At 38.7% G+C, this 11037-nt stretch overlaps 2 protein-coding genes across 2 annotated transcripts; both read left to right on the plus strand.

The window, feature by feature from the left end:
* The first annotated feature begins 1445 nt into the window (after positions 1-1445).
* On the plus strand, positions 1446-4004 carry LOC124059438 (60S acidic ribosomal protein P2-like). The gene is made up of 5 exons (XM_046389427.1): positions 1446-1601; positions 2583-2706; positions 2795-2843; positions 3394-3489; positions 3887-4004. The coding sequence occupies exons 2-5, from the start codon at positions 2584-2586 to the stop codon at positions 3961-3963; spliced, it is 345 nt and encodes a 114-aa protein (XP_046245383.1). The 5' UTR covers positions 1446-1601; position 2583; the 3' UTR covers positions 3964-4004.
* A 3235-nt stretch (positions 4005-7239) lies between these two features.
* Positions 7240-10738, plus strand: fth1a (ferritin, heavy polypeptide 1a). The gene is made up of 5 exons (XM_046389451.1): positions 7240-7556; positions 8196-8301; positions 9210-9356; positions 9651-9776; positions 10286-10738. Exons 2-5 carry the CDS (start codon positions 8200-8202, stop codon positions 10442-10444), a joined length of 534 nt encoding a protein of 177 aa, XP_046245407.1. The 5' UTR covers positions 7240-7556; positions 8196-8199; the 3' UTR covers positions 10445-10738.
* Positions 10739-11037: the final 299 nt, after the last annotated feature.

The raw sequence follows: 11037 nt of genomic DNA on the forward strand, positions 1-11037 counted from the left end.
AATGAAATTCTAATAAAAAAAAATTACAAAAGGGCTAAAATTCTTTGTATGTGTACACATACTTTGCCAATGAAGCTGATACAAAAAATATAGTCCAATAACAAACGCTACCTTTGTGAATGTTTGCCATTGTTACATTATAATCAGACAGATTTTCTCTTGTCAGGGGAGAGAGATTTCTTATTTCTTAAGATAATGGTCTTTGACAAGTAAAATTGGGTTGTTGTTCAGTGTTCTCAAAGCATTTTCTAAAAGGTGGCTTCATTCAGATGCATCCATACATAACAAGTGTGAAACGTGCGTGAGGTAACACACACGTTCCTGTAACAGGAGCTCAGTGGTAGATCGGTGGCTGGTTGCCTGGAAGCGAACAGTGCACATGACAGCAATTCATTAGAGCTGGTTGTTCACACTACAGCTTGAGACCAGAGCACAGCTGCTGGCTTCTCATGGTGTGGATCCAATCCATTGCAGAGTGTCATATCACTTCATCTTTTCTGGTAACCAAAATCAATCACACCCAGGAGCAAGTCCAGCAGCAGCAGCAGCAGCAGCAGGGGCTGGGGATGAAGCAGGAGGCCAAACTGGACCAGGAGCCAAATCAGCAGTAGGGAGCTGACAAGGAAGAAGAAATTGATTCATGTAGTAAGATACTGTACAGTAAAATGCACATAAACATTTGCACAGATTGTTTTGAGGCCATTCTGAAAGGTGAACGGAGAAATAAGACCGCTTTGCACTGTCACAAAGGCATAAATCTTTCCACAAAGAAGACAACTAATTCTAAATAAGCTAATTGTCAATTCCAAATACATAAAACATCTTCTCTGACGTAAAGATTTAAAGCTCCCGCATGACAACTTCTGCAGCAAAAGCCATAGAGACCCAGCTGACAAAGAAACAGTCATTAAATAAATCACAAACGACAGAAAAACAGAAAACTGACTAAAGAAGCCTAATTCATGTATCCATGTTTTAAAAAATAGTGGGTTTATTTATATTGTTGTTGTTTTTTAACTCTACTATTGTAACATTTATTGTATCGCTCTGATATTGCTGCATAATTATAAACAAAACTATTATATAAATGTTTTGAATACATAGACCCAAACAGAATTAATGTATAAATAAAGTTTAGGTGCATATTTCAGGGACAAAGAGGAGATTTCCAGTTACACTTCTTGGAAGATTGTAGCACTTAATAATAATTATCTCTTGCATTTCACTGCCTTTTCCATTTTTTAAAAAAGAATTTATTTTAGGGATTGCATCTCGTGAAGTGGTTAATTGTTTAGGTTGATGGGGGTATGTTCTTGCTGAGTTTCTCGCAAAGTAATAACGTTAAAAATAACAGATGTTAAACTAAAATAGAGACGGTTTATTTTAAATCAGGTGGTTCCGTGTAGAATCGCAGAAAGTTGAACTGTGTTGAGGCGTGTAGTTAAACTCTCACTCTCCAGTACAGCAGGTAGCGATTTACATGCTTTGGGGTATTAATGCAGGCGAAGAAGAAGCGAGGTTCCTTCCGCTCTCATCCGGTGACGCAACTTCCTTTCTATCCTGCTAACCTCCGAGTGAACACGCGTTCGCCTGTCTAGCAAGTGAGTGGCTTTTTATACTGTAAAAAAATATGTTGGGTGCTGAGAAAACACGTTTGTCATATGAAAAAACAAGTAAACATCCAATCCCGGAAGTTTCAGAACCGTAAAAAATGGTATTTTGCTCATCTTAATGCATTTTAATCACCACAACGTCTGAGCTGGCTAAGTTAGCTAATTTTAACGGAGCCGAAAAGCTCGCCACCACATGGGTCGAGAAACTGCTGTAGTATTTATCCTGCTGTCACATTGTGCACGATTTGCCTAAGTAAATCTAACTAGTTTTCCGTACAGCGGCTTTATGCGAAGTAATTACTAACGCGAAGCTCTCTCCGTTAATTCGCAATCTCAGTACATGTTAAGATTGATGCGTGAATATTTGCCCTGCTTAATACTACCAGAAAATTAGTTTTAAACTCTGTTGTACTGAGTTAGAATTGTCTTGCCTGTTCAACTCATAAACGTTTTAATGTTAAAATCCTCTAAGTTTATTGTGATGATAGTGATGTGCTACATCAATGTTTCGCTTGCTGCTAATATCAACTACAGACTAGCTAAACTTTCATAAGCACAGCCCACAGATATTTTTCTGAGATTCTCAAACTAAGACGCGTTGCACGTATGACTGGGATTCATCCTATATGTATCTGAAAATCAGATGTGAGAGACCGGGAGAGGCAGGCCTTAAGCTGTCGGACTCGAGTTTGAAATAGTTATCTTTGGTCAATACTGAAACATGCAAGCTTGCTATTGTGAAATTCATCTTCTAGAGACAAGGAGAAAATAGTGTTGTGCATAACATGACACAACTAGTGTTTTAATATTATTCTGCAGTCCTATTTTAAATAAATATGTGTTAAGAATTGCAGTAATTGTCGTGTTTTGAAAATTTTCAGCGCAGAGGTTTTGCTTGTACAAGTTTTGTATTTTCTGATCTGTCTGGTTGGTGATGGCCATTAACATGTTTCTCCCACCCCCTTCCAGGATGCGTTACGTCGCCGCTTACCTGCTCGCTGCCCTGGGTGGCAATGAGAGCCCTGAGGCCAAGGACATCAAGAAGATCCTGGAAAGTGTTGGTATTGAGGCCGATGACACACGTTTGCAGAAGGTAAAGCACAAACTGCTTATCAGTGTGTTTGTAGTTGTTGTTGTAGCTCGTCATTATCTTTCTGATCCTTACGAATTTCTCTTAACAGGTTATCTCCGAGCTCTCTGGCAAAAATGTGAATGAAGTGATCACCTCAGGTGAGTGTGCCGGCCTGCCGTTTGTATTTTATAAATGTTAGATTTGCTGTAATTGATAGGTTTGTTATTCTCCCTCCATTAAATCAACAACATGCTGGATTTTAACATTGAAACTGAAAGGGAAAAAAAATTCATTCACAAACAGCCTGTGAATAAGAAGATACTTTTTCAGTATTATCGTATGGTGCAGATGTATTGTTTTCACCTGATTGAGGCTGTATAGAATCAAATCATAACTTCTGAATCGGTCATAAAAATTGAAGCTTTTTGATTATGTTAACATATTTACTATAAGCTTGAGAGCACACAATGACTGTCTATCAAGCAATTGGTATTTCACTTTGCTAAAAAGGTAAAATAGATTCAACACGTTCCCACCTGGAAACTAAGAAAGGAATAGATTGAATATATGTCAGATTATTACAGTGCAACTTAATGACCAGGTTATAATGTAACAATAACAAGCTAGTGTTCTGACTTCCATGTTGTTTCTGGCAGAGTGTCAGTTTTATGACTTGTGCTTCATGTCTGCTAACTCATGTCTCTTCAGGTTACAGTAAGCTGGCCAGCATGCCAGCAGGCGGTGCTGTAGCCGTTGCCAGCTCTGCTGCTGGTGGCTCAGGCGGAGCCGCAGCCCCTGCTGCAGGTGAGCATTGCAGCTTAGCACCTTGTTTGTGAGAAACACTGACGCTTGGCACACTGTGCCTTTGGCTTCACCTTGTATATTAATATGAATACATTCAGCCAAATTAGTTTAGTCCTCATTAGTTAGTTTTTCATGGAATTCAGTGTTAAAGGCAGACATAATTTTACCCTAATAGAATTTACCTGATGGGTACCAGCCATGCAGACTTTTTTTTCATTTATTTATTCATTTTTTTCTTTCATTTATGATTATAAGTACAGCAACATGACATTAACACAATAGCTGCCTAACATGAATGACGGTGACTGCAAAAATTACTTTAGTGACCTCATAAGCATAGATTTTAAGTAAGTTGTGATTAAAGCATATTGACGTCAAGGGCTTTTTTGTTTTGCAGCTGAGGAGAAGAAGGAAGAGAAGAAAGAGGAGTCCGAGGAATCCGACGACGACATGGGATTCGGACTGTTTGACTAAACTTCTCCAAAAGATGAATAAATTTTCTTTAAAAAAAAAAAGCCACTGAAATGTCTTTTTCACTGCAGTATGCCATTTTTGTTTATTCAGTCCAAAAAGGTGTCACTGAGGTACAATGTGAGCTCCTTTCTAGGGGGGGGAAATTATAAAGCAGCCATTTGTATCTTGAGGTTTTTACGCTCGTCAAAGCAGAAAATTGCTTTGACTAGATAACACAGTCAGTTTTTGTTATGAGGACCTTTTTTCAAATAATCAAAAACAAATCTAACCAGTTTAAAAGAGGTCTGACTCTTGGCTTGACAGTGCTTTTCTTTGTGGCAAAATTCAGTAATTGTGCAGCTAAAGGACGTCAGAGAAACTATTGCAGCCTGTCGCTGAGTCGTGTAATGGAGTCCAGTGGTCAGCAGATGGCGCTGTTGAATTCTGCATCCCACACAGGAGGAAATTGAGACATCGTCCATGTCAGGCACTGTTTGAAATACTTTGATTTACATATATGAGGATAAGCGTTGATCTCTACGACAGACTGTGGTCTGCATTATTTACTCTTACGGTTTAAAAAAAAAAACCCGTCCCAGCGGATCAGGTGACCTGCTGGCACACTCGCACGCATGCATTTCTTTGTCGGCCACAGTGGGTTGATCACGTGATCACGTGATAAGTGACGCCAGACACATTGAAACCTCAGATAAATCCATTTTATGGTTTAAACTCGCGTTGAACGACAGGCCACACAGCGACGATTTGTGAATAAGAAACAATTTTCCACTAGCTAAATAATCTGACGAAGGATAAATGGACACGTCATTGCCCTGAAGTGAAATGAGAAGGTGATGATGATGATGATGATGGTCTGTAAGGGCTGTGTGTTGTCTGTTGCTGTGGCAACTCGTGTCGTTACTCATACAGGAGGGCGACAGGTCTCTCAGTCTCAGGGCAAAAGTTAGCTTATCATGTTCTGCTTCCATTTATTCAGTAGTGGAATAAATACTCGTCTCTTGCTCAAGTAGGAATACACACACAGTGCAGAAATACTCAAGGCAAATTACTGTATTCAGACTTTTACTTGTGTAAGGATTAACACAGGAGCTACTTAAAGTACCAATACCCATGCAGAATGGTCCATTTCTGAATAATATATATTACTGGATTATAGTTATTGACACATTAATGTGTAGGTCACCGGTAAAGATGTAGATAACTTCATTTACTTTATATTATACTGATAGCTTGTATATTTACCCCGAGGATCAGTCCAGTCGTAACCTATAATGTATACACAATTTATTTGTCGACTGTATTTTGTAGCAACGTGAAACGCAAAGTAACTGAAGTTACCAAATGTAGTGGAGTAACAAGTAATCTACTTCTGTCTGACATGTGGAGTTTAAAATGGCAGATAAAGGAAATAATCAAGGAAAGTACCTCAAAATTGTACTGAAGTGCACTGCTTGAGTAAACATATTAAGTTACTTTCAACCGCTGAATTTATCTGCCCTCCCAAACTCTTGTATAAGCTGGGATGTTTGAAAATGTGATGTGAATACCAGTCAAGGTTTATTGAAGATTATACACAATGTAAGTAGACTTTTGGTTCGCTTGGAAAAATCCATCTACAAAACGCATTTGAAAGATGGCACAAAATACATGTCCAGCTGTTTTAATTTTAACAACAATCGTAACCAGTAATTAACCTGAAACATGTGAAAAGCAAAGTCAATGTTTCACTCATAGTAAGTTTCACTCAGGTCAGCACGTGTCACTAAATATTCCCAGTTCGTATGGTTCAGCTGTCAGTTAGTCATGACATCAAAACCAGCAAATAATACAGGCAACTCTTTTCAATACTGAATTCCTTCTATCCACTTCCCCTCTCTAATGTCATGTGCTCATGTTCATGATCAACATGGCAACACCAGACCTTTAACCAGATTTTAAACTTTTGGTTCATGTGTGTTTCATTCTGCGTACTTCTCTACAGGAACTGATACTTATTACTTTAAACATAGGGTGTACTCACACTCTTAGTGCCATCACTTGGAAAAAGGAATTTATCTAATAAACGGTGGTGATACAAGCTTTACAGAAGTTACTGCAGCGTGAAGGACAGAAAAGGCCATTTTTCATACTGTGTTAATTATATGTTTAAAAAGACAGAAAATTGTGTTTTGTTTCATTTCTTAGGTTTTATTTAACTGATTTTGTGTCCCCACTTGTCAAACTAAACACACTCATTCAAATCTGTCAAAGTTGCTAAGTCACAATGTGACCTCTGAGTACAGACGAAAGAAGATTACGCTACAAACTTTTATCAAGGAAACTAATACAGCATGTCTCAATAACACAGTTAGTCATGTCCTGGTATATGACAACAAGACTGTTGCTTAATACACAATTTTTCAGGTTTTGCAAGGCCACTGAAAAAAGAGCTGAATCATATAATGTGTTCAAAGATGAGCGAGTAGATGGTAACTCTACTTTTTATTTTATTTACATATTTGTTTGTTTGTTTTTGAGTCGAATGTCTGATATAAACCTGTGATTTTAGGCTAAAAAATGTATCCCTTTCTCACACTCTAATGTTTGTAATTTTAAATATCCTGTCAAAACAAGTAATCTATTGTATCTTACTCGTTCACAATCATGAGATGGGGCACTGAAACATAATCCTAACTATTCTATCAGCATAGTTGTGTTTTGTTTCTACAGTATGAAAAACGGTAGACTTTTAATTTACTGAACTTTAGTCCATGGGTTCATTAGAAGCTTAAATGATAAACCCCTCTTTTACCACGGTTTGAAAAATACTGTAATCAGGGTTTTACTTAAGTATTATCAGCAACATGTAGTTAAAGTGTCAAAGTAGTCATTGTGCCGAAAGGCTTCTTTCCAAGTGTTGTTCTACTGGATTATTTTCATTGATGCATTTTAATGTTGTAGCTGAACAAGGCGGCCCTAGCTCGGTTTATAAACTGTTAGACAGTGAAATCTTGGATACATCATTCGCCATTCTTGAGTTCTTCTTGAGTTCTGAGTCAAAAGTTCCATATTTTCCCATGAAGAGGCACCTAAGTGTGGTCAAGCGGATGTATAAAGTAGCACATAACAAAATTACTCAAATACAGAAACACTACAAAAGTTTAAGGCTACATGTTCTTTTCGATTCACTACGGAAAGACGCCTCTGAATATTTATATAAATGTATTATATATTAGGCGCGGCAGTTCTCGGATTAGCCTTCGTGTCCTAGCATGCTTGTCCCTCCCTCTTCCGGTCACTGACGTCACGGCCCATGCCATCTGCTTATTTGTCGACTTTCAGGCCGACATTCACAGTAGATCGTCTGGCCAGCGGACAGTGAAGGTTACCTGCTTCAACAGTGCTTGAACGGCAACCTTTCAACTGTCTTGAAATAATCCTACCATCGACAACACCTAATCAAATTTTAATTATTATTACAGCATCAGCTAACGCTAGCTTATTCGTCGTAAACATTCCTAGCTCTCTAGCTAGCTCTAACTGTTTTGCTAACGACGCAAGCGACTCGAGCAGTTTTTCGTCATCCTCACAAGAAGACCCGCCAACAAGATTTGGTAAGAGTACATCTATAATCTTTTCTCTCATGTGTATTTCATTGATGGACCTACGGAGACAACTGCGGTAATATCGGTAGATGATCAGATGAGTAAAACACGTTGTAGTGCCGTTAGTACTGATGCAATTGTTTACTTCTAGTGTGGCCTTGGCGCAGTTGACTTTGGCTACGCAGCTTAATCTGTTCAGTGCCAGGCGTGACACACAACAACACTGCATCTGTCAAGGAAAACGCTTTGATTAAGTACCGTCTGTTTTTGCGACTTTAAGCTCTCTTTATTTAATTCTTAGTTACATGCGACCTTTGACACATCTGTAACCGTTATGTTAGAGCTGGTTAAAAAAATACACCAGCTGTGAAGTTAACTGTTGTTTAACGTAGCCTGTTTAACAAATGTACCCTTGTTAGTACTGAGGTAATTGAATAAAAAAAAACGTTTAAGTATTAAACAGGAAAACTGAGAAACCACATAATGTTTTGCTTGATAAATAATTTGGAATTATTAACTGAAGTAGACGACTGAGTAATGGACTAAACCTTTTGCGCCTGAATTGTGATATATCTGTTCATTTTTTTATTTACACTCACATTTGAATTGTGTAATTTAGTGTTTGTTTGTCTCCTCGCTGTGTTTTAGAACAATGAGTTCACAGGTGAGACAGAACTTCCACCAGGACTGCGAGGCTGCAATCAACAGGCAGATCAACCTGGAGCTGTATGCCTCCTACGTCTACCTGTCCATGGTGAGAGTCCAGTAGGTCGACCGAGCAAAGCGTTCAGGCAGTAGAAAAGCATTTGAGTGAGTGGAAATGAGTGGGGGAAAACCCAGGGCAGAACAACTGATGATAATACAGGTAGAACAAAAGAGGAACAGTTACATTGAAAGAAGTTAATATGGAGAAGTGATTTTTAATTATTTTTAACTCCTCTGCTGTGGTTATGTAACTGCAACACCGAGTGGGCTTGTGTGGCGTTTATCTTCACAAGTGTTGCCACTGTGCCAACATGCTTCAGATGGATGAACGAATCGCATGGGAGGTCTGGATGAGGATAGTAAGGCAACCCAATGCCTTGGTGAACAAAAGCCACCCTCGGAGCAGCCATTTTCATTAAAAATTAACTCGAGAAACCCAGCTCAGGTTTTAGTGTGAGTTTGATTATCATGTGTTTGAACTGAATGTTGTTTGTCAAAGTCATAAAGCAAAGGTTGAAGTTCCCTTCAAGAACATATACAGAGACGGGGCAGAGAGTGCATCGTCTGCCTGGAAAACATGTGCTTCGCTCAAAGTGCGGCTTTGTAAAAATGTTTCCATACCTCGTGTGTTAAATTTACATATTTTTGTATTTCAAAATGGATTTATTAGTTTATAGTAAATACATTTAAGTGTTTTGTTCAGTTTAGATGTTTTTGAGACAGCAGTTCACTTTTCTTAAATATAATAAATGCAAAGCTGTGTTTGACAGGTGCTCATGTTCTTCTTTTATCGCAGAATTGTGCCTGTCTGGTTTTAGCTGTGTGTGATAATCTTGGCAGCTGGGTAGTTATGTGTTATGTTTTGTCCACATTACAGGATTGCACCTGAGGGAAATAATCGGTTGGTTGTTTGATTGGTTTTGAGAAGACCTACATTCTTCTCTTTCCTCATTGCAGGCATATTACTTTGATCGGGATGATCAGGCATTGAACAACTTTGCCAAGTTCTTCCGTCATCAGTCACATGAGGAGCGCGAGCATGCTGAGAAGCTAATGAAACTGCAGAACCAGAGGGGAGGAAGGATATTCCTACAAGATGTCAGGGTATGAGCTCACATTTGGTCTAATATTGTTTTTATGTGGGTTTTTGTTTTTTTGTTTGTTTTTTAACTGAAACACTGGGCGTGAGACTTCTTGTTCTGGGCTATCACATGGCCCATGTTGGGAGGGCAGCATAAAAACTTAACGATACTGAGGGCGTGTGTGTGCTGTGCTGCTTATCTTTCAATGACACACAAACAACCCACTTAACGTTTGAGTTAAACGTTAAACTGCAAACCCACTTTGAAATGATCAACAATGGCCTCTTACCTTTTCCTGACTTGATTTTCATTACAGAAGCCAGAGAGGGACGAGTGGGGCAGCGGTACTGAGGCCCTTGAATGTGCCCTGCAGCTTGAGAAGAGTGTGAACCAGTCCCTGCTGGACTTGCACAAGCTCTGCTCTGATCACAATGACCCACATGTGAGTATTAATCCAGGGCTTGATGCTTGAAGTGTCTTCAAACATGTTTGTGTTCCATTTTAGAGAATAAACACTTAACACACACACATTGGTTGCATGCTTGAGATATAGATTTGGATTTTTTCATTGTCGTTAGATGCAAATTGTGCAGGTTCCTGTTTTCATTTTCTGCAAGATGTGAAAACATCTGTTTTGGTGCGACACATCAAGTATTTTGCAAGTACTGCATAGCAGTTTGTTGAATTGATTTTTGTTTTTGTAAATTTTCCGTACAGGTTTCTTTTAAATCCAGTGATTCAGCCAGAGCCATAGCTCACAAACTGATTGAAAAACACCTGACATCAGAATAGAATCACCACAAAAATTCTGCTCTTATGTAACATCTGGAAATATTTCAACAGGAAAACAAAACGGAAATATCAGTCAATTTAGGTGTTTTTGTTCAGTTAAATTCAGTGATTGTGTGTGTGTTTCAGCTCTAATTTGTTTGAACTCTCCCTGTCTTTCAGATGTGTGATTTCATTGAGACACACTACCTAGATGAGCAGGTGAAGTCCATCAAAGAACTGGCAGACTGGGTGACCAACTTGCGCCGCATGGGAGCTCCTCAGAACGGCATGGCCGAGTACCTGTTTGACAAGCACACCCTGGGCAAAGAAAGCAGCTAAATTCCTGCAGATCACACTTACAAATGCTTTCTACATATGTATATTTGTATCCTGCTTCTAAATGTTTTTGGCATATGAGGCAATCTGCATGATACTAGCTAGTCAGTTGAAACTCTTACATCACAGCATGTTAATTTTTATTCTCACTACATTACAGTTGCTTGTATAACCCCCCTTGCTGTATTTTGCATTTCTCTCTCTTCTGTCAATGCCTCGGCCATTACTATGTGTTTGCCCTGTTTTATGCCAGGATGTGCTCATCAAAACAAATAAAACAAACCCTCTGGATTCTGATTAGTCTCAATGTCTTTAATTCTGTCTGATGTTAAAAACAGTAGACCGATTGAATAGTTTACTTTGAGCTCCATTTCCAAAGAACAAAAGCAACTCTCACAATGACAAAAAGGGGTAATTATAGTACGGGTGATCTGTTTCACTTCCACTAGTAGTACCAGAGAAAAAAGAAGCTTATGCATGTAGGAACTTTTAATTCAAGTCCCCATAATCTCTGTTAATGTCCAAAAGCTCTACTATAGGATTTGCTTCTATCCTTGAAAATGAAGTGTTTTTAAAGGTCTAACTGTTGTACTTAG

The sequence above is a fragment of the Scatophagus argus genome, chromosome 1, assembly GCF_020382885.2.
Source record: "Scatophagus argus isolate fScaArg1 chromosome 1, fScaArg1.pri, whole genome shotgun sequence".
Taxonomy (NCBI): domain Eukaryota; kingdom Metazoa; phylum Chordata; class Actinopteri; family Scatophagidae; genus Scatophagus; species Scatophagus argus.

What these genes read in the sequence shown, in the direction of transcription:
- LOC124059438 (XM_046389427.1), top strand. Translation starts at nt 2,584, where the DNA reads ATGCGTTACGTCGCCGCTTACCTGCTCGCTGCCCTGGGTGGCAATGAG. An exon ending in GAATGAAGTGATCACCTCAG is followed by an intron (nt 2,844 to 3,393) that starts GTGAGTGTGCCG and finishes ATGTCTCTTCAG; the next exon opens with GTTACAGTAAGCTGGCCAGC. An exon ending in AGCCGCAGCCCCTGCTGCAG is followed by an intron (nt 3,490 to 3,886) that starts GTGAGCATTGCA and finishes TTTGTTTTGCAG; the next exon opens with CTGAGGAGAAGAAGGAAGAG.
- fth1a (XM_046389451.1), top strand. Translation starts at nt 8,200, where the DNA reads ATGAGTTCACAGGTGAGACAGAACTTCCACCAGGACTGCGAGGCTGCA. An exon ending in CCTACGTCTACCTGTCCATG is followed by an intron (nt 8,302 to 9,209) that starts GTGAGAGTCCAG and finishes TCCTCATTGCAG; the next exon opens with GCATATTACTTTGATCGGGA. An exon ending in CTGATCACAATGACCCACAT is followed by an intron (nt 9,777 to 10,285) that starts GTGAGTATTAAT and finishes CCTGTCTTTCAG; the next exon opens with ATGTGTGATTTCATTGAGAC.